The sequence below is a fragment of the Strigops habroptila genome, chromosome 11 (genome assembly GCF_004027225.2).
Source record: "Strigops habroptila isolate Jane chromosome 11, bStrHab1.2.pri, whole genome shotgun sequence".
NCBI classification, from domain to species: domain Eukaryota; kingdom Metazoa; phylum Chordata; class Aves; order Psittaciformes; family Psittacidae; genus Strigops; species Strigops habroptila.
In genome coordinates, this window is record NC_046360.1 from 13,842,845 (window position 1) to 13,868,208 (window position 25,364).

At 60.6% G+C, this 25,364-nt stretch overlaps 1 protein-coding gene and 1 non-coding gene across 6 annotated transcripts; both read right to left on the minus strand.

Moving 5' to 3' along the window:
* Positions 1-139: 139 nt before the first annotated feature.
* AP1B1 (adaptor related protein complex 1 subunit beta 1) lies at positions 140-24,742 on the minus strand. 5 transcript variants are annotated; one of them, XM_030500379.1, is made up of 26 exons: positions 24,684-24,742; positions 21,027-21,086; positions 19,903-19,962; positions 19,229-19,334; positions 17,687-17,822; positions 16,193-16,438; positions 15,127-15,317; positions 14,389-14,610; positions 12,378-12,498; positions 12,065-12,160; positions 10,776-10,891; positions 9,837-10,002; positions 8,926-9,024; positions 8,162-8,421; positions 7,032-7,233; positions 6,397-6,417; positions 6,047-6,076; positions 5,809-5,952; positions 5,193-5,338; positions 4,573-4,702; positions 4,193-4,277; positions 2,738-2,824; positions 2,016-2,170; positions 1,490-1,498; positions 840-915; positions 140-738 (listed from the first exon to the last, which is right to left on the minus strand). In XM_030500379.1, exons 3-25 carry the CDS (start codon positions 19,937-19,939, stop codon positions 841-843), a joined length of 2,880 nt encoding a protein of 959 aa, XP_030356239.1. In that variant the 5' UTR covers positions 19,940-19,962; positions 21,027-21,086; positions 24,684-24,742; the 3' UTR covers positions 140-738; position 840. The 5 variants fall into 5 exon arrangements, with proteins under 5 accessions (XP_030356239.1, XP_030356242.1, XP_030356241.1 ...); XM_030500382.1 differs by lacking the exon at positions 1,490-1,498; XM_030500381.1 differs by lacking the exon at positions 1,490-1,498 and having other exon boundaries at positions 140-915.
* Positions 5,001-5,105, minus strand: LOC115614956. The gene has a single exon (XR_003993907.1). It is a non-coding gene; the product is annotated as a small nucleolar RNA SNORD125 (small nucleolar RNA).
* Positions 24,743-25,364: the final 622 nt, after the last annotated feature.

Here is a 25,364-nt window from a genome sequence, read left to right on the forward strand (position 1 = left end):
AGGTGCTGCCTCGTTCAGGCCACTGCTGGCGGGAGCACACAGCATCCTGCATCCCATAGGGAGGACCAGGCTTAGGGCTCCCCCACCCCAAAGGCAGCCCCAGGGGCAGATGTCACCTTCATTCACCACTCCAAGCAAGTGACCAGACCATAGAGTTCTATTTTATATATTAGGTATCTCCTGCCCCCAATGCCTCCAGTGAGGGGTGACCCATGGCTTGAGCTCGGGGGGTTGAAGGAGCAGCTCATCCTCTCCAGCACCCATGGGTGACAGTGGGGGAGCAGCAGGGCTGCTTGGGGGGCAGGGGAAGGGGTGTGATTGATGCTTGGAGCCCTCCCAGGCCCACACTGGGGCTGGATGGGGCTGGAAAAGCCCTTTTTGTGCTGCACGTGGAAGCACAGCCTCAGCTTTGAGGTCCTGGAGCCCTTCTGGGATCACTGGAGCAGCTCCCACGAGGAGAAGACCCTCTCCCATGGGCCCAAAGGGGCTCAGAGCGAGCCCATGGGTGCTGTGCCCAGTGCTGAACCCTCCACCAGACCCCACCATGGGATGGTTGCAGGGTGAAGGAGCAGAGCAGCAGCCACCAGGCCCCAGAGGGCTCATGGAGGGGACAACATGAGCAAGGAGGATGCAGCATCACTCACACATGGATCTCCACAGGGATGCAGGGATGCCCCTGCCCTCCTCTGCTCGCCCCAGCCCCACTGGAGATGGAGGGAGGTTCCCAAGGGCTGGTTCCTTGGCAGGAAGGAAAGGAGAGATGAGACATGCACATGGGTCCTGCCCCGCTTCCTGGGCTGGGAACGGGAGGAGAGGAGGACGAGGGGCTGCAGCAGCACCTCAGTTCTTCAGGATGGTCTCATAGGCTTGGTAGATGTACTGGGACACCTCCGGCGCTCGGCATTTCAGGGATAACTGTGGGAAGAGAGGAAGGGATGGGGGGTCACGGCCCCACAGCAGCGAGCCCCAGCCCCAAAGCACCGAGCCCTGCATGCTGCAGCATCCCCCCATGGGTCCAGCACGGCCCCAGCGCCCTGATGCAGCTGGGTTAAAGATGGTACCAAAAGGCTTCAAGCATCCAAACCCCCTCCCGGGCTGCCGGAGCAGGGACAGCACATGCAGGGGGCAGGCAGAGGGACACACGGGCTGCACTCCCTGCCTGCAGCTCCGGGGTGAGCGGTGCCTCCAAAGGCACCTTCCTCCCCTAAGCAGTGATTTGCTTCAGGATTAAATGCCTCTGAACTCAATGAGCTCCTCAGACCACAGGCAAAGGGGTGCGGGGCCAAGGGGGAATCCTCTGGGATAAGGACGGCTCTCCTCATCCCTGGGGATGCGGGATCCTGACCCTCCAGAATCCACCTCCAGCCTCGCGCCAGCCCCGCTGAGGCCAAGAGGCACCAAAGGGATGGGCAGGGCTGGGCAATGCAGGGACCAGGGAAGCGGGAGCAGGCAGGGACAGCCCCAGGCAGGTACAAACCACTCTGCTGACCTCCAGGTCCTGCGGGAGCGGGCGGGCAGCGGGGACAGAGATGCAGAGACGTGAGTGGAGGCGACACAGCTCATCCCAACCCCAGGAAAACCGGCCCCGAGGGACAGGGATGGGCCCCCAAAGGAAGGACATGGGGATGGATTGTGTCCAAATCACAGCCAGGCCTTTGCTCTGAGGCTGTCAGCGCATGGGCTGAGCTGGGGGTGCCCCAAGGAGGGGATGGGGTTGGGGTTCATGTTAATGGAGATGTGGGGATGGGACCTTTGGGTCTCCTTTAGGTGGCATCACAGTGCCAGGAGCGGTGCTGAGCGCCCAACCAGCCCCACAGGCCACGTCTCACCGTCCCCACATGGCACTGGGACCAGCGCAGGGGATGGAGTTGGCACCAAGAGCAGCTGAGGGGGGGTCCCCACCACCATAGAAATGCCATTGGACCCATCCAGCCCAAGCTCCAAGCAGAGCAGGGCAGCAGCAGCCTCGGCTTGGGGCTGGTTTGGGGGCAGAAGGGGAAGGGGATGGGATGTACCGTGAAGCTGGGGTTGCTGGGCTGGATCCGGAGCTCTGCCAGCACCCAGATGCCGTTGGTGAGCTTCAGCGACTGGTAGAGCATGTCCTGACCTTCCACGTTCCTCTTGGCGATGGTGAAGATGTTGCTGCCTTGGAGCTTGCTGCTAACGGCATCTGCATAGGGGGAGAGAGCTGCTGTGGGGCAGGGCATGGGGCTGACCACCAGCTCCATCCAGAGCTCCCTCTGAGCACATCCAGCACCCTCCATCCCCACACAGCGAGGAGAAGGAACCCAGCGCCCAGGTCCTCCCCTTGGCGACAGCCCAGAGCTCGGTTCACCCATAGAACCACCCCACAAAGCTCAGCTCGGTGGTGCCAGTGGGACTGAAAGGACTTGGCTGGGCCCAGCCAGGGTCTGCACGTCCTGCTTGGCACCAGATCCTCTGGAGAAGGAGCTGGTGGAGCAAGGAGATGCCAAAGAGCCCTGGGATGGCCAGGACAGGCTGCTCAGAGGCTTCTCCACACTGAGACTGACCCACACAGCAACGGTCCCCATGCGAGGGAGCTCTGAAGCTCTTGGCTTTCTACACCAAGCCAACAGCAAGCAAAGCAGCAGCTCCTTCCTGCAGACACATGGTGGACACACGGGGATGGAGCTCCCGTCTCCCTGCAGCCCGGGCCGGGATCACCGGGATGAGCTGCTCACCAATGGCCAGGTCCTGGTGAAGGGTTTGGACCCACCTGCGTTGAGGGAACAGTCTTTGATCTGGAACTGGGCCTCGTTCTCGTTGGGGATGTCCTTCCATGTGGCCAGGAACATCTGCCGCTCTGCAGGGAACACGGAACAGCACCGGTGGTGCCGCAGGATCCCCATGGCACCACGCGGGGACACAACACGGGGACACACTGCCACATCACTGGGGGCCAAAGGGGTTGCACCCCCTCCAGCAACTTCCCAAGAAGCCCCATAGGAAAGGTGCCTGCTTTGGGGTCTGGCTGGGCTGGCTGGGGAGGGGCTGCTGAGGGACAGGGATCATGGAATCAATCGGGGTGGAAAAGCCCTTCAAGCTCATCCAGCCCAACCCTTCCCCAGCACTGCCAAGGCCACCACTAACCCATGGCACTGAGGCCTCGGCTACACGGGGTGTGAACACTTGCAGGGCCGGTGCCTCCAGCCCTGCCCTGGGCAGCCTGTTCCAATGCCTGAGCACCCTCTGGGGAAGGAATTGTTCCTCAGCTCCACCTAAACCTGCCCTGGTGCAGCTTGAGGCCGTTTCCTCTTGTGCCATCCCTTGTTCCTTGGGAGCAGAGACCAGCCCCCTCCTGGCTCCATCCTCCTGTCAGGCAGTTGCAGAGAGCGATAAGGTCCTCCCTGAGCCTTCTCTTCTCCAGACTAAACCCCCCCAGGTCCCTCAGCCGTTCCCCATCACACTTGTGCTCCAGGCCCTGCACCAGCTCCGGGGCCCTTCTCTGGCCCCGCTCCAGCACCTCAATGTCTCTCTTGCAGTGAGGGGCCCAGAACTGACACAGGATTCGAGGTGCAGCCTCACCAGTGCCCAGCACAGGGGGACAGTCACTGCCCTGGCCCTGCTGCCACACTGGTGCTGAGCCAGGCCAGGATGCTGGTGGCTTCTTGGCTGCCTGGGCACAAGCTGCTCATGTTCAGCTCCATCAATCCACACCGTCAGGTCCTTTCCCAGGAGCAGTTTCCAGCCACTCTTCTCCAAGCCTGGAGTGTTGCAGGGGGTTGTTGTGGCCCAAGTGCAGGACCCGGCACTTTGCCTTGTTGAACCTCATCCCACTGCCCTCAGCCCATGGATCCAGCCTGTCCTGATCCTCTGCAGAGCCTCCTGCCCTCCAGCAGATCAACTTGGTGTCATCTGCAGATTTACTGAGGATACCTCGATCCCCTCATCCAGATCATCACTGAAGATACTAAACACGAGCCCCAACAGCGAGCCCTGAGGGACACCACCAGTGACCGGTCACCAAGCAGATGTGCCAAGCAAAGCCAGAGCTCTCCCTGGCCGTGAGGAGTCAGAAGGTACCACAGTGTGGCTGTGCTTCCACAGCAGCATCCCTGCCTGCCCCAGCCTACCTGCAGCATCTGGTCCCTGCACCATTCCCAGGGCTGGGAACGTGCTCAGGAGGGTTTCAGGGGGTGGGATGGCACCTCCAGACCCAGCTCCAACTCACCCATCTTCCCGTCCTCCACGAAGAGGATGTGCAGCGGGTACAGGGTGCTGAAGTAGAAGACATCGATGTTGTTTTTCACCGCGACCTGGCATGGAAGGACATGGAGACATCAACACCTCCTCCAACCTAGAAAGCATCCCACCCCATCCCATCCCACCCCATCCCATCCCTCTCGAGCCAAGCTGCACCCAAGGCAAGAGAAGGATCTCCCTCCATAGAGGTGGTGTCAAACCAGGGCCAGGCTGAGCTCTGACAGCAGAGAAGATGATGAGCTGGGTGTTGATGAGCTGTTCCTCCTCATCTGGCTCCTGCTCCACACGCCCCTCCCAAGGGAGCACTCACCCAGGGCCCCATTCCCAGCTCCCAGCTCCATTCCCTACCTGGAGGTTGTTCAATGGGTCCATCTTCATGACGGAGCCGACCGTGTTCAGGGGAAGGGAGATCTCCACGGACTGGTTGGGGGCGAGAGGAGCGTGGACCTGGAGAGGAGCTGCCGGGGCCAGGCCGAAGCTGGAGGTGGGGGACACCCGGGGAGGGCAGGGGGTCAGCACGGGGGGAGCAGATGATGGCACAAGGAACCTGCTCCCAAGCCCACCTCAGCATTCCCTGCCCTCCTCTGGACACCAGGAACACCCTGGATGAGCAGGACCAGGCTGCTCCTGCCCGCCCCAGGGCAGCCCCAAAACCTCACCCCTTCGTCCCAAACAGACTCACACCCATGGTGAGCATCCCTGCACCCCTCCCTCAGCACCATCCCTTGTGGGGTCCCTTTGAGGTTCACCAGGAGGACAACTGATGGGACAGTGCTTTGAGAACAGCCTCTTCAGCCAACTTCTTAGAGGCTTTGGTTTGATGCTCATCACCACCAGAGCCATCAGAGTGAGGAGGGTCATCACGTGAGGCTGTTCCCAGCCCTTGCAGCCCCTTCCTCCCACCCTATTCCCTGTCGAGCCGCTGAGCTCGGAGCCGACGCAGCGCCCTGGCTGCTGAGGGTCCTCACCTATTGCGGTTGAACTGGATGGCGAAGTCGGACATGACCTGCAGGGCTTTGTTGGTCAGCACCAGGTCCATGGAGATGGAGCCCACCTGCCGGCTGAAGGTGCCCGAGATCTCCAGCCCCTTGGCCTTCATGGCAGGGAGCCACACCTGGGGGAAGGAGACAAGAGACCCTGAGGGTCTGGAGGGACAGGCCAAGGGGAATGGTTTTAACCTGCCAGAGGGGAGATTGAGATGAGCTCTGAGGCAGAAGCTCTTCCCTGTGAGGGTGCTGAGGCGCTGGCACAGACTTTTCCCAGAGAAGCTGTGGCTGCCCCATCCCTGGCAGTGTTCAAGGCCAGGTTGGACACAGGGGCTTGGAGCAACCTGCTCTAGTGGAAGGTGTCCCTGCCCGTGGCAGGGGTTGGAGCTGGAGGAGCTTTAAGGTCCCTCCAACCCAAACCATCCTGTGGAGTCTATGAGCTACAGACGCACAGTTGCTCCCACCCCACACACTGGGAACAGCCCAGCCCAAACCCAGGTCCAGCCAAGCCACGACCTGGCAGCTCCCCGCTCCCACCTCTGCTTTAGGGCCTCCCCTCTCTGCCCCACTAATGCTGGGGCTCAGCCATCCCACTCACCGTTTTGGGTGCCACATAGGACCCTGACAGGGTGCCCACCCCACCAGTGAGGTCAAAGAGGTCCCCCAGGCCGCTGCCGAGGGGTGCCCCCAGATTTGTGGGCATCGTGGTGCTGGGCGCTGGTGCGAAGCCGCCGCCACCGATCTGTGTGGGGACAAAGGGATGGGTTATGTGGGGCACCGTGGGGCAGGGCAGAGCAGGAGGAAGAGAAGGAGGAGGATGCAGAGGACACACTCACAGCAGGGCTGCCTCCCACATCGCTCCGCAGCTGCAAGAGAACACAGGGGCATGAGCAGGGGCCAGTGCACCGCGGGCACAGGGGACAAAGGGGACAGGTCCCACATGGGTCCTTCCTTAGGGCACCCCCTAAAAGCATCAGTATGGGCCAGTGATGGCCTGGAGTCCATAGGGATGCTCCAGTGGTCCCAGACAGTGGCAGGAGCAGTTTGGGGGCCTGGTTGTCCCCAGAGAGAGGGGAGGTGGCACTGGGACACTGAAGAGGAGGGCTCAGGCTGCATGGGGGGAGCAGGGGCAGCGGGGTGGGGGCTACACGTGGTGGAGAGGGCCAAGACAAGGGCTGATCCATACCCCTTCCGACTCGTCCCCCATCTCCAAGCAGAAGCAGGGAGGGCGCAGAGAAGAGCCAGCCACATGCAGAGAGAAGCCGAGAGAGGAGACAAAACCAGAGAGAAGCAGAGACAAGGGGAGGAGGGAAGAGAGGTTAGTCCTGCCACAGACAACACGTCCGTCCGTCCACCCGTGGCCGCCCTGCAGCCAGGACAGAGCACACACTGGGTGTCTCATCCCATTCCCAAGCCCTGTGAGCCCACATCGAGGGTTATGGACCAGGAGGGGCATGGACAGCGGCGCTGCCTCCCCTTGGGTGCATCTGCTGGTGTTGAAGAGCAGCAGAGAAACCCCCAAACTCTCTTTGCATGCAGCTGTGGGGTTTGGGGGGTGCTCGGGATGAGCAGTCACCCCTGCAGCACAGCACAGTGTGAGCATCCACACAGACCTCATGGACCAGGAGCACTGTCCCCACTCCAACCATCAGATGAGGACAAGGTGAATCAGGGTGCAGTGCCCCTGTGGCTGCACCAGTGCAGAAGGAAGGATGAGCCCCAATGTCTCAGGGCAGAGAAGCCCACCCCAGGAGCTCCGGACAGGACCCAGCGTTATGCTGACCCAGCACCAGGGATGGAGCGCGTGGGTCCGTGACGTACCAGGCTGTCCAAGCCGCCCCCGAGGAGGTCCACAGCCCCCATCTGCACAGCGGAGGTGGCGATGGGAGGGCCGCTGACCGGGGGCCCCAGGTCCAGGTTGAGCAGGTCACCCAGCAGGTCGCCCTGTGTGGGGATCACAGCCGGCTGCTCCGCTGCCTGCACCCCCGATGGGGCCGTGTCAGGGCTCTCGGCGCTCTCGCTCCTACAGGGAATGGCAAAGGAAAGAGCTGAGGTTCTGAGAAGCTCCACAGGAGCCACAGGTCCCACTGGAGACACCAGCTCACCCAGCTGGGCTTTGCAGCCAGCGTTTGCAGCCAGCGCTGCTCCCAACATGATCTTATGGAGACCTTATTGTGGTCTCCTTGTTACAGAGACCACCCTCCACTTGATGCTGAGATCGCTCCTTCAGCCTTGTAAGGGCAGTATTGAAACCTGCTCCTACAGGAGAAGCTCCCCTTGGGAAGGGGGGGCCTCAGCTCGGCTCCGAGCACACAGATCCATGGGCTGCACCCCCAGAGCGTGAGCAGCAGGTCAGGGAGGGGATCCTGCCCCTCTGCTGCGCTCTGGGGAGACCCCCCCTGAAGTCCTGATCCAGCTCTGGGGCAACAGCACAAGAGGGACGTGGAGCTGCTGGAGCGAGGCCAGAGGAGGCCCCGGAGCTGCTGCGAGGGCTGGAGCAGCTCTGCTCTGGAGCCAGGCTGAGAGAGCTGGGCTGGGGCAGCCTGGAGAAGTGAAGGCTCCTGAAGGGGACACCTTAGAGCAGCTCCAGGGCCTAAAGGGGCTCCAGGAAACCTGGAGAGGGGCTTTGGACAAGGGCCTGGAGGGACAGGCCAAGGGGAATGGCTTTAACCTGCCAGAGGGGAGACTGAGATGAGCTCTTGGGCAGAAGCTCTTCCCTGTGAGGGTGCTGAGGCGCTGGCACAGGGTGCCCAGAGAAGCTGTGGCTGCCCCATCCCTGGCAGTGTTCAAGGCCGGGTTGGACACAGGGGCTTGGAGCAACCTGCTCTAGTGGAAGGTGTCCCTGCCCATGGCAGGAGGATGGAGCTGGAGGAGCTTTAAGGTCCAACCCAAACCAGGCTGATTCTCTGCCTCTATGGAGGTCCCAGCACCGGGCACAGTCAGACACTCACGAGCCCGTTCGCGGGGGCAAGCTCTTGTGCACGACCCCTCTGCTCCCCTCCACGAAGGCGCTGGGAGGTTTGTGGTACACAGAGGCCAAGGTCCCGATGTAGCAGATGAGCTCATCCAGCAGCGTTGGCTCGATGAGATCCGTCTCCTCGGAGATGAGGGGTTTCTCTGCCAGCACCACCTCCTTGGCAGCCACGGGGTCGGTGGACAGCAGGCGCCAGTAGATGTAGCCGCGGTCCCGCAGGTCGGGGTTGTCCGAGTCCTTTGGGAAGCACCAGGATTAGTGCCAAAGCCACCGGGCAGGAGAAACTGCAGCTACTACAGAGCAACCCAGAACACCTTGGCCTTATCTAAGTCTTCCTGCGGTATTTCAAGGCCAGGTTGGACACAGGGGCTTGGAGCAACCTGCTCTAGTGGAAGGTGTCCCTGCCCGTGGCAGGGGTTGGGACTGGATGAGCTTAAGGTCCTTTCTAACCAAACCGGGCTGGGATTCTGTGATTTGATGCGTAGATGGATGATGGGGATGAAAGTTGAAGCTACTTATGTCCCTGTGGAGAGGCTACACGGCTTTGCTCCACCAGCTTCAGCAGGGGAACAGCACAAGATGCCTCCAGTGCTACAGGAGGTGGTGTCCTCACTCTGCAGGACTTTAACTATCAGCTTCCCTCAGTTATCTCCCTCCTGTCAGTGGCACCATTCCCGCTGCCTCGCTGGGGGTGGCAAAGCCCATGGGAAGCTCTTCCCTTGCTCCGGAGCCGTCACCCACCTGCGTGGCCAGGCTGAGGACCTGCTGCACCAGCTCCTGTGTCTCGGTGGGCTTCTTCAGGAAGAGCTTCACGATGGCTGTGAGCAGCTGCAGCTGAACCTGCGGGAGCACGGGCAGGGTGAGGGACAGACAGACGGACACACCACACCAGTCCTGTGCGGGAACACGTGGGTTCCCCCAGAGGTGCTGCTGGGACCCAACCCCAACCTGCCTGTCACGGACCCCACACAAGGTGACCATTGCAGTGGTGGTGACACGTGTCAGGGCACTCTGCATGGCTCCCAGCCAGGCCTGCAGCCCCATTCAGGCTGGTTACCCTCACCCCATCACGGCTGGTTACCCTCACCCCATCACAGCCACAGCCTCACACAGAGGTTACTGGGCAGGATCTTAGGACCAGGATACGGGGTCCCACATGGGTGAAGGCCAGAGCATCCTCCGACTCTTACAAGGATAACAGCACTGATTCCCCTCCAACAGCGCCTTTAGCCCAAGGCAGGGCACCCAGGGTTGCTGCTTTGCCAGTTTGCATTTAGAGTTTCCCTTCTTCCTCATGTTTTGGTTATAGGAAGTTTCCACAGATGGAAACCCCCATTCTAAAGCCACCGGCCTCAGCTATCCCAGCAGAAGGGGCAGGCACGGCCCCCTCTGCTCATTTCATCCCTCTGCTTCCATTTCCCAGCTCCAAAGGGCCGATCCTACCCTGGCACAGAGGAATCAAAGTGGCCACTTGGTCCCTTCCCAAGTATGAAGCAGGGAAGGTGCCTGGGACACCACCACGGTGGCATTTCACGCTGTACCCACACAGGCGCTGCGGGGCACGGCTGTGAGAGCACCCTCACCACCAGACGGCTGCCACAGGAGCCGTGTCCCTGTGCCCCCGCTCAGCTCCGCGGGGGTACCCTGGGCACCTGGGTGCTCTCGTCATGGAAGCCCTCCAGGAAGCTCTCCAGCAGCTCATCCGCGTTGTCGATGCGCTCCGCGTACTCCCCCACGATCCAGATCATGGCAGCGCGCGCCTCGGGCTCGTCCAGGGAGTCCAGGTTCTCACACAGGGTGGCAATCACGCTCTCGTACCTTCCCAGGGACAGCCGTCAGCCCCAAAGCCAGCCCCAGCCTGCTCCAACCCCAACCCACGTCCCCTCGCCCTCGGCGGAGCCAGCACATAGCCAAGGGCACAGCAAGAGCCTCTGCTGCCTGCCTGGGGCCGCCTCCTCTGCCCACAGCTCCAGCACGCTGTGACACTGGTCTGGGGGCACGTTCCCCTCCTCGCCAGCCCTGCTGCTGAATGCAGCCCCTCTCATTTGGTCTCTGTCCTCCCCACAGCAGCCCTGAGCCCCTGGCTCTTCACACACAGCTCCTCTTCGTTACTAATTCAGGTCATTAGTATTTATCACCACTATTAGCACACAACTTCCTGATTACACAGCTGCCTACTCATGCTGGCTCAGCTGGAATGCTCCCCCTCTCCTCCTGCTGCCCTTGCTCCAGCATCAGGAGTGATGAATTAAGAGCCAGAGACAGTTTATGCTGACACGAGGGACCTCAAAAGACTCTGGTAGCTCCTGCCCATTGTGCCTCTGGAGCTGGGACTGCCACTGTGGGGCCAGGGATGTCCCAGGGCTGGGGACAGTTCTCCTGCCCCCAGGTTAACCCAGGGCAGCAGTGACCAGTGATCCCAACCCCAACTGGCAACACACCCAAAGCCACCTTTGGGTGGCTGCAGGTGGCTCCAGCACCCACCATCCCACGAGGAGCTCATCCCCTGGGCTCTGCAGGGCCCTCCCAAGCACAGAGGGGCAGAGGGAGCTCACGCAGGAGCAGGAGCATCCACCCCAGGGGTCACCTACTTGTTGGGGTACTTGCGGAAGATGTCCTTGATGACCACGATAGCCTCCTGCACCACGTAGTTGACTTTGGTCTGGATGAGGTCGAGCAGGGTGCTCACACAGCGCTCGGCCGATTGCTGGTGGAGGCACTGGGTCAGTCGAGGAGCAATGATCTTACATCCCCATCCCAAAGCCTCTGCTGCCCTTCCCACACCCCCTACCTGCTGCCTTATCCCCTCCACACCGCTCCCAAACCCATCCCAGACCAGAACGAAGGACACACAAGTGTGGTCTCCCCTTTCCATCCATGTCTGGCTCCTCCTCATCCTCTTGGCACGCTCCCAGAGCCTCCTCTCGCCCCACACCATTCACTCCCTCATCCCATGGGATGCATTTCAGGCCATTGGGTGCAGGAGCACAGCAGTGAGCCCCAAACTTGGTGGCAGCAGCACCTTGCACCCTTCTTTAGCTCGGATCTGCACAGCCACATGGCTCTGCATTAAGACAGAGGGAAAAGCAGTGCCATGGTAATAAATCCCCCCGGGAGAGGATGGTTCACCGTGGAGAAGTGGGATTGCTCCAACAGCAGAGCCTGAGCCAGCTCCAGAGCATCTCCTCCTGCCCCTCACCAGCACTGAGCTGTTTGTCTCCTGTGATTGAGGATGCTCTGAGTAAACCCAGCGCAGCAGCAGCTGCCTCAGAGCTGCAGGGCCCTGCTGCACCCAGAGCCACTGCTCCAGCGAGGATTTTACCAATCCCCTTCTTCAAATCACCCCCAGGGGAAGCAAAACCGCCCAGTGCTCAGAGAGGGATTAGATCCCTCCCCTGCGGCCCCTGATCAAGCCACTTGTACCACAGCCTGGTTTGGGTTGAAGGGGCCTTAAAGCTCCTCCAGCTCCAACCCCTGCCACGGGCAGGGACACCTTCCACTAGAGCAGGTTGCTCCAAGCCCCTGTGTCCAACCTGGCCTTGAACACTGCCAGGGATGGGGCAGCCACAGCCTCTCTGGGCACCCTGTGCCAGCGCCTCAGCACCCTCACAGGGAAGAGCTTCTGCCTCAGAGCTCATCTCAGTCTCCCCTCTGGCAGGTTAAAGCCATTCCCCTTGGCCTGTCCCTCCAGGCCCTTGTCCAAAGCCCCTCTCCAGGTTTCCTGGAGCCCCTTTAGGCCCTGGAGCTGCTCTAAGGTCTCTCCTTCAGGAGCCTTCTCTTCTCCAGGCTGCCCCAGCCCAGCTCTCTCAGCCTGGCTGGAGATGAGCTCCAGGGCCTCACCGGAGCTGCCATGGGGACATGAAGCCACCCAAGCCCTCACCTCCACCTTGATGGCGCAGCGGCCGATGGCTCGAACCGCCTTCCTCACGAAGTCCACGTCCACCTCCGTGGCATATTCCTTCAGCTCTGCCAGCACCTGCGAGGGGACGAGACACTGAGAGCCCAGCAGCAAGGAAAGGCACCAGGGAAGCAGGGCAGGGACCCAGCAGGAGCCAACCAGGTGGCAGAGCTGCTCCATCGCATCCTGCTAAGCTGGGTCTGGGATATCTCACGTGAATCCCCCTCCCCGTGGGGCTGCAGCTCCCTGCACCCCCTCCTTGGTGCCCCCCCAGCACAGCCAGGCAGCCCCTGACCTGAGCAATGTTGGCCTGCGATGCCAGGCGGATCATGATGTCCAGCTTCTCCAGTTTGACGTAGATGGGGTCGTTGTACTTCACAAAGAACACCTTCATCTCGTGCTTCAGGATCTCGGGCCTGGAGGACAACGAGAGGCAGTGATTAAGGAAGAGACACTTTGACCACAAAGAGAGGACATCAAAGAGCTTCCAGAAACCGACCCCTGCTCCTGCTGCACGCTGGCCAGGAGATGGATGGGAACTCATTCACCTCACCTGCAGCCAGCTAATGCCCCCGGCCCACACCAATTCATTACTCCATCAGCCTCCTACAAGCATGAACCATTGCTCCTGATCCGAGGCTGAAGCTGGGATGGGGAAGGATCGAGGACACAAGCTGGAGAAACCCGGACCCGGGGAGTGAGCAGCTCTGGGTCAACAGGACGAGGCTCCTTGGCCACAAGCACAAGGTTTTTGGGGCCTGTTTAATGCCAAGGAATCCAAGATCCTGCGATTATCCCGCCAGGACTGTGTCCCTTGGCTCCCCTTTGCTGGCACACAGGGGACAGCACAACCTTGCCACAAAGACATGAAGCAACAGGGGACATTTGTCTTGCCAAGGCACATGTTGGGGGGAGCAGGGATGCAAACCCAGGCCCTAGGGCTAGGCTGGACCTTCCTCATCCCCTCTCTAAGCTGGGAAGAGATAGGCCAGGCGCAGCTCCAAGGGGACAACCTGCTTCCACATTCCCGCTCCCAGGGACACTAATTGCTTCCCGCTTCTCCCAGAAATTGCTGCTATTTTTAAGGGACAACCATGGTGATGGCTGGGAGGAGCAGAGAGCATCTGCTGGGGCTGTCACTGCAGAGCGGGGCTCTCCTGCTGGCCAGGTCTGCTCCGGGCACACGTGTGGGGCCTCGGACACCTCCTGCCACCGTCACATTGAGATCAGCAAAGGGACAAAAGGACTCTCAGTGTTTATGCAAAGAGAACTGCAGAAACAAGCTGATATGACACAAATGCACCACTAGGCACTGAGTGACTAAACCAAAGCGTCAGCTTCTGCCCTCTCCATCATTTCCTGCTCCGAAGAAACAATAATGTAAAATAAATTGTAAATAACATGAGATTTTAAACAGATTTTGGGGGTGGTGGGTGAGGAGAAGCTCCCCATGGCCCGGCTTCAGTGTGTGCTTGAGCCCAGAACCCCCCCGTGTGCTGGGCTGCACCCCCAGAGCGTGAGCAGCAGGTCAGGGACGGGATCCTGCCCCTCTGCTGCGCTCTGGGGAGACCCCCCCCTGCAGACCTGATCCAGCTCTGGGGCAACAGCACAAGAGGGACGTGGAGCTGCTGGAGCGAGGCCAGAGGAGGCCCCGGAGCTGCTGCGAGGGCTGGAGCAGCTCTGCTCTGGAGCCAGGCTGAGAGAGCTGGGCTGGGGCAGCCTGGAGAAGAGAAGGCTCCTGAAGGGGACACCTTAGAGCAGCTCCAGGGCCTAAAGGGGCTCCAGGAAACCCGGAGAGGGGCTTTGGACAAGGGCCTGTAGGGACAGGACAAGGGGAATGGCTTTAACCTGCCAGGGGGGAGACTGAGATGAGCTCTGAGGCAGAAGCTCTTCCCTGTGAGGGTGCTGAGGCGCTGGCACAGGGTGCCCAGAGAAGCTGTGGCTGCCCCATCCCTGGCAGTGTTCAAGGCCAGGTTGGACACAGGGGCTTGGAGCAACCTGCTCTAGTGGAAGGTGTCCCTGCCCATGGCAGGGGGTTGGAGCTGGTCCGAGGTCCCCTCAACCCAAACCAGGCTGGGGTTCTGTGAAATCCCAATAAACCCCTCCTGGAGCTCCCAGCTTGGCTCCTGCTCACGGCCTCACCCAACTCTTTCTGCTCAGCCCTTAAGATGTTAAACAGGAAAGAAGAAATAAACCCCACACGATGGGATGTGGCAGCAAAGCCCCAACACCACCCGTCTGTGGGTTTGAAGCTTTGGGAAGCAGCACCCATAGGGAAGAGGGAATCCCGGAGCCAGGGCACCCACCTTTTCTGCACGATGAGGTTGATGTTGCGCAGAGCCACGTACTGCAGCTCGGGCTCTGCAGAGAGCAGGGTGACCAGCGGCGGGGCCAGCTTCTTCAGCAGCGTGCCATAGTAATCCAGGTCCTTGGACAGCATCTCCATGAACTTCATCAGCACCTTCACGGCCGAGAGCACCACGGCCGAGTTGGCATGGGACAGGCGCGGCGTCACCCGCTCGCAGATGCTGGAGGTGTTGGGGTGAATGGAAGGGAAATAACCCATCACAACCCGTCCTCCTGCTCAAACACTGCTGCCAGTGCTGAGGAGGAAAAAGGCACTGCGGGAGTGTGCAGCAGGAGGGCTGAGCAGCACCTGAGGTCCTCCCAAGAGATGCTGAAGCACCCTGAGGAAGGTTATGTCCTATTGCAGTGACCCCCTTTCAGGGCTCCCCAGTGCCTCTCATCCCTTGCTGCATGGTAAGGGCACATTTGGAAGTAGCTCCAGAGCAATCTCTGTGCCAGCACGGGGACAGGACTCGCTATGGGACCACGGCACTGTGCAGATGGCTGTGCCCAAGGCACAGTGGCCAGCAGATGCTCACTGTCCCACTTCCCACAGCAGGATTCCAAGGGTCAGGAGGACCTTCTTAGAGGAGAAGGGGCAGAGTCAGGCCCTTCAGTCAATACCTGCCTGTCCCCCTTCCCTATTCCAGCCCTGCTCCGGTGATCCCCTTGAGGGCAGCACCCAAATCCTCCCTCACCTCTGGGCTTCCCGGTCATCCTTGGGCATGTAGTTAGCCAGGCAGTCCAGGATGAAGATCTGGCCCCACTCCGTGCACTCATTCAGGGCCGTGAGCAGCTTGTTGATGGACTGGGGGTTGAGGTCCAGGAGGTTGCTGCTCGGGTGAGACTCTGCTATCTCCGAGAGAGCTGCTACTGCATTGGCCACTACCTGTCAGAGGGGACAGGACACGCATTAGGTGACACCAAACGGGCTCCAGCAGCCTGGGGGGAAGCTGGTGCTTGATGATGAGCTGCCTCCGGGATCAGCTCCTCACATCCAGAGACATCTGGGCACCAGCCTCTCCCTCCCCGCTCATCCCGAGGAGATGAGCAATCACCACCAGCACGGTCCCACCACCCACACCACGTCTCTGAGGGTTCACATGTGCTCAGCAGCAGCGAGCCCTGGCCCCGCGCCTGCTCTGCAGGAGCCCCAGCCCTCTCTGCAGCAGCTCCCGGGGTCAGCACTAAGCCTCTGGGGCAAGATCTGAAGAGCCGCAAAGGCTGAGGGGAGAGAACCCCTGGGGAAAGCTGGCTTTGAAGTTCCCGGATGTCAGGAAACCCTCAGCAGAGGCAAAAGCCACCAGCTACGTGGTGTCAGAGCCGAGCATCAGCTCCCCTCTGCCACCATCCCCTGCTCCGAGCTGGCTGGGCAGCCTCCTCCCACTGGGAACAACAATGCACTGCCAAGGAATCACAGCATCACGGCCTGGTCTGGGTTGGAAGGGACCTTAACGTTCCAATCCCCTGCCACAGGCACGGACACCTTCCACTAGAGCAGGTTGCTCCAAGCCCCTGTGTCCAACCTGGCCTTGAACACTGCCAGGGATGGGGAATTGGAGAAACGTTCCATGCAGGAAACAGGGTTCCAGGACAAGGAACAGAGCCTGGAGCCCTGAGAACCAGCACTGAATGCACTGAGAAGAGAGTGAAGGGGAGCATGGGAGAAAGGGAGATGAAGGAAGATGAAATGAAGATGAAGGGAAGCATTTACTGCCATTTGGATGAAGAGAAAAGAGGAAGAAGAAGGCAGAAACCAATCACCATGGGGTTGGAGTCAGAGATGAGGTCTTTGAGGGTGTCCAGGAAGCCCTGGTCCTCCACCAGCTGGGCATTGATGTCGTGGAGCTTTGCCACGCAGACAGCGGCCGTCTTGCGCACGTAGGGGTCCTCGTCCTTGAGGCACTTCCTTAGGGGCTCGCACAGGTATTCCGTTATCTTATCCACACGGATGCAGCCCATAGTCCGCACAGCCAGCGCCCGGATCAGAGGGTTTGGGTCCTCACAGTCCTGCAGGGATGAGAAGAGGACATTAGATACCGTGGCCACAGCTCCTTCAGTCACAGGCATCAGCAGTGAATTTGGGACCTCTGCTCTCCAGAGGTGTTAACACTCAGCTCTCGAGAACAGGTCACCCAAGCGAGAGGTTTGATCTCTGGTTCTGCAGTCTGGCACCCACAGAGCATCAACAGCATCAGTTCTCACTCCAAACATGGGATCTCGGGTCTTCATTACTTAGACCAAGTATCTCAAGTGAGCTGCCACTCTGCAGAATGGCCACAGGACCTGGGAAATGCATCTATCGGGTTTATCAGGCGAGGTTTTAGTTCCTAAAAAGCCAAAGCTCCCTCTAACACCCATCAAGCCTTTTCACCAAGTGACTTGGCTCTGGGGCAACAGCACAAGAGGGACACGGAGCTGCTGGAGCGAGGCCAGAGGAGGCCCCGGAGCTGCTGCGAGGGCTGGAGCAGCTCTGCTCTGGAGCCAGGCTGAGAGAGCTGGGCTGGGGCAGCCTGGAGAAGAGAAGGCTCCTGAAGGGGAGACCTTAGAGCAGCTCCAGGGCCTAAAGGGGCTCCAGGAAACCTGGAGAGGGGCTTTGGACAAGGGCCTGGAGGGACAGGACAAGGGGAATGGCTTTAACCTGCCAGAGGGGAGATTGAGATGAGCTCTGAGGCAGAAGCTCTTCCCTGTGAGGGTGCTGAGGCGCTGACACAGACTTTTCCCAGAGAAGCTGTGGCTGCCCCATCCCTGGCAGTGTTCAAGGCCAGGTTGGACACAGGGGCTTGGAGCAACCTGCTCTAGTGGAAGGTGTCCCTGCCCATGGCAGGGGTTGGAACTGGAGGAGCTTTAAGGTCCCTTCAACCCAAACCCTTCCAGCATTCCTAACAAACATGCTCTTCAGTTCCCAGCTCCAACCGGAGGATCACAAGGGCTCTCTCAGCTGCAGAGGCTTCAGTGCCTGAGCTCACATGATGACAGCTCCATCACGGGAGCTGCCCACAAGTGAAGGTGCCGCTGACAAAGCACGAGGCTGCCAAGAAAATGTTCTTTCTGCACTACTGGCTAAATTTGCTCAGTTCTCCAAAGCTACGGGAGCCCCTGCTCCTGAAGGGAGAGCCTTCGGAATCCTGCCCACGCTCCCTTCTCTGGGGCAGGGTACGCAGTGTGGTGGCCTTGCGGGAAGGCAGGGAGGTACCTGGTGGGCTGAACCGACCCACTGCAGCGCACGGCTCGGGGCACACAGCCCTCTCCCCTCACCTTCACGAAGGTGTTGACTGCCATGATGGCCATGTCGGGCTGGCTCTTGGCGTAGTTCATCAGGTAGAGGTAGACCAGCTTCTTCAGCTCCAGGTTGTCTGTCTGCATGCAGTTCACCACGTCCGGGAAGAGCGCGCTGGAACACAAGGCACCTCCGTGAAGGCAGGACCCCACACGGCCACCCCCTCCTCATGGCCCAGTGCACTCATGGAATGGTTTGGGTTGAAGGGACCTTAAAGCTCCTCCAGTCCCAACCCCATGGGCAGAGACATCTTCCACTAGAGCAGGTTGCTCCAAGCCCCTGTGTCCAACCTGGCCTTGAACACTGCCAGGGATGGGGCAGCCACAGCTTCTCTGGGCACCCTGTGCCAGTGTCCCACCATGCTCACAGTGTCTCCCATGACCTGAGCCCACCCTGCAGCAGATGTGGCTGAAACACCCATCCCAGGGGGTTCCTCTTTATGGATCTGTATCAAGAGCAGCTCAAAACAACCCCTAATGGACTCAAAACAAGCTCTCCCACATGGCTCTGCTGTACCTCAGCTCCAGTGTGTGTCCACGGCCACCACGGGACGGTGTGAAAGCCCTACCAAAACCATCCTCTGCTTTGCTGAGCATCAAACCTGTCCTGCTGCAAAGTGAGCGCTGATCCCATGGGAGAAACATCACGTTGGAGCAGCAGACACCCAGGACTGGGTGTAAGGACCAGCCCTGCAGCAGGATGATGCTCTGCCAGGACAGAGCAGAGCTGCCTGCACGTGGGAAGGGGAAGCCCCCTTCCCAAACACCCTCCAGCTGTGGGATGCCAGAGATGCTGTTTCACCACAAGCCAATTAGATTATTAAAGACAGAGACAGCCCCATTAGACTATTAAACCACCTTAAGAAAGGCAATCAAGATCAGAGGGTAGCAGAGGGGTTATCCCACCCCAACACATGTCCCTTGGCTCCTGGAAGCTTCTCCAGCACCACAAACCCACCCATTGCTCACAGCATCAAACCCAGGGCACCACAGTTTTCCAAACACAGAGCCCATGGGATGGTTTTCCTCCCTCTACTCTCAAGGGCACCATGAAAACCGAAGCACTGGTGGTGTGTGCAATGCACAGGGTGTGTGGGGACGGGTCTCTGAGGGATGAGGGGACAGGGAGCAACGTGCTGCTCGGTCAGATGGATACAGGAGAAGGGGGAAAAGCAGCTTCCTGACCTTTTGGACTGGGGTGACTGCAAAAGGTTTAACACCAACGCTGAGACACCAACCCTCTGCCTCACAAGCTCACAGTGGGGTTGCTGCTTGGTTCTTATCACACACGAAGGAAGCAGAATAATCCCACTGCCGGCCAGACCAATCCTTTTAGGCAGATTACACCCCATGCAGGGAAGCTCTGCCTGCCCGAGCCAGTTACACACACACCCCCTGCAGCACAGGGATAGCTGCGTGTAGTCCTGCACTTGGGCCTCATCCAAGATGAAATCCAGCAGGAAAACCCCTTGGAAGCAACAAGGGGAAAGAGGAGCCCACCAGGGCAGCACCAGCACGTACCTGACATCCTTGCCAACGGTCATGGACGCGATCACCTTCTTCACAGCCTCCTTCTTCTTCTCCTTCTTGTCGCTGTTCAGTTCAGCCTTCAGCTCAAAGATCTCCCCTGGAGGAAGGGGGAAAGGGGAGCTCAGGGGACGGGGCACCCACCCCGACTGGGTGCTGCTCCCACCCACTGTGCACCGGGGGTGCCAGGAGCTGGACACGAGGGTGTCAGCGCATACATGTGCATCCCCAGCCCCAGAGGGCTTCAGGGGAGGGAGGTGCTGTGGGAGTGATGAGCAGCAGCACCCACACCTCAAGCACAGGACATGAGGTTCACTGGGGAGGGATCTGGAGCCATGGGGTGGTTATCACAGCACATGGGAAGCTCCAGCCCCACACATGGCTGTTGGGGAGCCCAGCACAGCCTAGATGAGGGCAGGAACCCGCAGAGCCAACGCAGGCGCATGGTGGGATCTGCTCCTCCATGGAAGGGATGGCAGCTCCCACATCCCAACAGCCCTGTCTGGGCCCCGGGGGCTGGTGACAACATGCTCTGACCCAAGAGCCACCCCGAGGTGTCAGTCACAGCACCCCACACGGGTTTGGGGCAGGAGCTGGGACCTGCACCAGCCTCTGGCTGCCTGAGCACGTGGGGAAGGGCCGCGTGAGGCTCCTGCTCCTCCTCTTACCTTTCTTGGTGGTGGTGAAGTACTTGGAGTCGGTCATGGTGGCCTCCAGCGAGCTGGGCTCTGGGAGGAGAGGCAGAGCAGAGAGGTTGAGCTTTCCATAGTGGGTCACTATGGAAAGCTCCAGGAAGGAAAAGCCACAGGAGGGAAAGAGCTCGGGATCTCATGGGAAGAGTCCCAAGGAGATGAAGCCCATTATGGTTCACTAAGGAGCATGTGGAGGAGGATGAGGAGAAGGAAGGCAGTGACTGAAGACACAGCGTTCACTCCTGCTCAAGCTGCAGCCCCAACGTGCTTCTCTCACCCCATCCCACATGGAGCTGGGCAACCCTCACCCCTGCAGCAAGGGCTCAGAGGGGATTCATGTCTCCTTGCCCAAAAACCCCACTTTTCCAGGGAAAATCCACCCCCCATCCCTCCCTCCCACCTCCACGGGGAACAGCTCCAGGATGGGAAGAGGAACTGAGGAAAACCCAGCGCTGGAGCAAAGGAACAGCCCAGCCAAAGGCTCTCCAGCGAGATCAAAAGGAGCCTCATCCAAACCCATCCCTGCTCCGGCAGCGCTGGTTTCAGTTCCAAGGCCGTGAGGCTTCCACCCAGCCCCTGAGGCTCAACCATCCGAAGCGGGCAGACTGAGGGAGCCGAGCTGCCCGCAGCCCTGCTGAAGGGCCAGCAGGGAGTTGTCTTTTATGGCTCTTCCACCCATCTCCCTTCGCCAGCAAAGACACCAGAGGCTCGTCCTTGAAAGCCCGCAGCGGCCTTACGGTGCGAAGGGGCCGAGACAGCAGAGCCAGAAAGAGAGGGGAAGAAAAGAGCTTACAAATGGGTTTCAGATGTAAATGAGCATCTCGAAAGCCAAACACAGCAATCCCCTGACGCGGCCAGAGGAGCCGCAGCCTCTGTTCCCCGGCCAAGCCGGGCAGGGATCGCCAACAGGGACACAAGGATGTGGATTCAATGTGGGGCTGAGCAGCCAGTGGGGCTGGCAGGGAGAGAGCAGCAGCTTGGGGCTCACTGTGGGTGCTGGCAGCGTGGTGCTGATGCTGTTACGGGGCCAAGGGTACGTCGGGGGTACCCAGCAATGAGCTGCGGGACACGGGCTGCTCCTGCTGCCACAGCTCCGTTACCTGGGGTGTGATCGGAGCTGTCCTCCCGGCTGCACCCGCCGCAGCAGCTCAGATCCCGTCCTGCAAGAGAGGGAGGAGGAGGATCCGCTGCAGTCCCTGCCCTGGCTCCGGCTCAGCCCCGCGCTGCAGAACTGCCGGGAGAGCCAAGCTGGAGCCTGCAGGGAACCGCTGCAGCCAGCGCGGAGCCGGGATCGCTCCTGCTGCTTCCCCAGCCCGGCACCGCGGCGCGCGTTAACCATCCAAACCAAAGCAGCGCACAGGGGATGCTGCGAGGGCTGGAGCAGCTCTGCTCTGGAGCCAGGCTGAGAGAGCTGGGCTGGGGCAGCCTGGAGAAGAGAAGGCTCCTGAAGGGGACACCTTAGAGCAGCTCCAGTGCCTAAAGGGGCTCCAGGAAACCTGGAGAGGGGCTTTGGACAAGGGCCTGGAGGGACAGGCCAAGGGGAATGGCTTTAACCTGCCAGAGGGGAGACTGAGATGAGCTCTGAGGCAGAAGCTCTTCCCTGTGAGGGTGCTGAGGTGCTGGCACAGGGTGCCCAGAGAAGCTGTGGCTGCCCCATCCCTGGCAGTGTTCAAGGCCAGGTTGGACACAGGGGCTTGGAGCAACCTGCTCTAGTGGAAGGTGTCCCTGACCGTGGCAGGGGTTGGAACTGGAGGAGCTTTAAGCTCCCTTCAACCCAAACCAGGCTGATTCTACAACCCGCACCAGTTTCAGATGGGGATGGACAAACGTCTCCCCCGTCCTTCAACCCCTGCAGTGCCAACAGCAGCCTCCAAACACCAAACTGCCTCCCCCAGCCCGAGCTCAGGCTCCAGGGCTCCCCCTTGCTCCCCACACCTCCACCTCGCAGCAGCAGGACCAGCCCTGCACAGCCCAGTGCCTCATCAGGGCGAGGAGAGGCCAAGCCCGGTTCAAACAGCACCAAAGCTGGGTGCTCAGCACCCCCCAGCTAACCCAGGCTGACAAGCAGCAGGATGTGACCAAAGGTGAACTCCCCCAAGCTCAGGCCTGGGGCAGGTCCAACGCTGGTGCCTGGCTCTGGTTTTAAGGAGGGCAAAGGAAAGGGTTCAGGGGGTGCAGCTCTTGTGTCACCCCATCCCTTTCTGCATCGCCTTTGTGCAGCTTGAGCTGGGCAAAGGAAGGGATGGGGCAGGGTCCGAGCCCCGGAGCTGGATCCGGAGGGTAAATAAACCACATTCCTGGCAGAGGGGAGAGTTAGATCCGGAGCGAACAGCCTCGATCGGCTCCTCTGGACAGCTCTGGCTGCTGACAGCCTTTAGGGTGAGCTGGAAACACCCCACCCTTGCTAAACACAGGAGCCCATCTGCAGGCGGGGGCAGTGGTGCGGAGCCAGGGGCTGAGCGCTTGTGTTTGCTCCTGTGGCTCCCTCCGAGCTCCTTCCCAGGAAAAACACCCGTCCTGGCACCCGCCGGCATCCCACAGGACAGTGCCTGGGTGCGGGGTTGGCAGCAACAACACGGGGGAGACAAAAAGCTCCCGAGCTCCTCATGGTGGCTCCGGCTTTGCCCCATCTTCTCACCAGACTTACTTGAAGCCAGGTTTGCAAACTGGATTCAAGGAAGCAAGGCTGGGATGGGGCTTGGAGCAACCTGGTCCAGTGGAAGGTGTCCCTGCCCATGGCAGGGGCTGGGACTGGATGATGTTCCAACCCAAGGCAGGCTGGGATTTTGGGATTCTATGAATTCCTCCATCCTGGAAGGTCGGGACGCTGCCGAAGGGAGTCCTTCAGCTCCCAGCAAGAGACCCGTTGCCTGGGAAGGGATGCAGGGGAAGCGCTGCTGCTCTTTCAAAGGAATGAGCCATCTAAGTAAGCATCACAGGAGCACTCAAAGCGTGCCCAGGACACGCTGGTCCCTGGTTATCACACCAAGAGGGCTCAGCATGGCTCCACTGGTCCTTCTATAGCCCCTGTGACAGCCCAGGACAGGGGTTTAGTGGCTGACAGCAAGTTCTGACCTACCCAGAGGTGGGTGGATGAGGATGCAAGAGCCAGCACCTAAAGAGCCTCGTGCTGAACCCAGTTCTTCCATTCTCCTTGCTCACAGCAGTGAGGTTTCATGGTGCATCCCGATGGATTCACCATCCCATTGATGCTCAGCCCTACACCTCTCCCCACAGCCGGCACCAGCCCCATCCTTACTTCCTAGGACGGTGTTATCCCTAAGTACCAGCCTAACCTGAGCCAGCCTCAGGCTGGAGTCCGCTGCCACATCCCAAGCTTGGCTCCGACCTTCCCATGTCCCCAGAGGGACCAATCCCACCCGCTGACCCTGCAGGTCCCCACTAGGCTGTACCTATACCCCCAGTGTCCCCCCGTGACAGGGACTGCCCAGAGCCAGGGAGCACCACGAGCTCTCCTGCACCTTCCACAGCAGGAGCCAGCAATGAGCACAGATAATGGGTCCTCTTGATCTGTTACTGCCCAACCAAGAGGCTCCATCTCCCATCAACCAGCCCTTCAACGGGATGGGTAACCCATTGCCAGCCTCACTGTGGCCTTAGCAAGGTGCCCAAAGCTGGGGTAGATCAATAGCTTGGGTGATGCAACATCCCAGCATCTGGCCCTGCATTAATCCAGGTGGCAGAAGGACCCAAGAGCTGCTGTACGTGGGAAAACATGGACACAATCCACACATCTCATCAACCAGTAACTGGGGAATGAAACCCACAAAGGAAAGCCCTGAGGTGTCCTATGGGCCACACACCACCGGGCACAGCACCACAGAGGGATCCCACTGCCCAAAGCATCGTGCTCTGCAAAGCCAGGGTGGGTCTGAAGCAGCACAAGGCCAGAGATCACCCTAAGAGAGGATAACACCTCCGGTGTCCCCCCAAACACCGGCTGAGCACCTCGGACAGCATGGAGCAGGTTCTGGGGGTGCTGGGTGCAGCATCAGCCCCAGTGACAGCTCCCCACAGCACAGGGGATGCTGCGAGGGCTGGAGCAGCTCTGCTCTGGAGCCAGGCTGAGAGAGCTGGGCTGGGGCAGCCTGGAGAAGAGAAGGCTCCTGAAGGGGACACCTTAGAGCAGCTCCAGGGCCTAAAGGGGCTCCAGGAAACCTGGAGAGGGGCTTTGGACAAGGGCCTGTAGGGACAGGCCAAGGGGAATGGCCATAGAGCTCCCAACCTGGCTTGACCCAGGTAAGGACCAACACCTCCGGAAAGCCCCTCGGGGTCCCAAAGCATCAAATCCGTTCTGCCAACAGCCTGACCAACGCATAGAGCAGCCAATGGCCACCAAACCGGACCGAGCTTCTGCTTATCCCGGCACCACCAACACCCCGTGCTGGGTATCGGAGCCCCCGTGCCCAGCTCCCGGCTCATCCCCCCGCTCCAGCAGCGCCCGCTCCCGACCCTCCCCACGGACCCGCACGGAGCAGCGGGCTGGAGGCCCGGAGCTGCCCCGGAAGCTTCCCCCTCCACCGCAGAGCAGGCACCGGGTTCCCCTTCCCCGGGAGCGCCGGAGCCCCTCGAGCCCTTCACCCCCGGCGTGGAGGGAACAGGGGGGGACCAGCGGGAACCCCACAGCGACACCCGCCGCGGAGGAGGGGAGGGGAAGGGAAGGGAAGGGAAGGAGGCCCCGGTCCCGGCCCCGGCCCCGGTCCCGGTCCCGGTCCCGGTCCCGGTCCGGCCCGTACCTGCCGCCGCCGCCCGCTGCCACCGGCCCAGCGGAAGTGAGCGCGGCCCGCGGGCGCGCTTCCTGGGCGGGGATGGAGCGCGGTGAGCGGGGCTTGTGGCGGAGTGGGCGGGGATAAGGCGTGAGTGGGCGGGGCTATACTGTAATTATGAATGAGGTGGGCGTGGTTATGGGGAATGTAGGCGTGGTTAGGGCGGGGCTAATGAAAGGTGGTGGCGGTTATGGCGATGGTGGGCGGGGCTAAGGCAGAAATGGCGCGCTTATGGGCGGTGCTACGGCGGGGACCTGGCGGGGCTGCGGAGGGTCCCGGGGGGTGTCCTGGGGGGCACGGGACGGGGTCACCCCCGTTACCCGCCGCCGCACCCTGCCCCCCGCCGCCCCTGCCCCCCGGCACGTCCCGGCCGGCTGCTGGGGTGGGGACATCGGGACCGGGGTTCCTCCTGCGCGGCCCGCACCCCCCAACCGCACTGAGACCCCTGCGGGGTGCGGCGGGAGCGCTCATTGGCTGCGCCCTGTGTACCGAGCTGCTGAGCGGCTGGGCGCTATGGGCCTGGCTGCTGATTGGTTGAGCTCTATGGGCCTGGCTTCTGATTGGCTGAGCAGTAGGTAAGCACCTGTATAGCTACCTGCTGACTCGTCCGGCTCCTTATGTGCTGATTGGCTGTGTGACCCGTGAATCCTG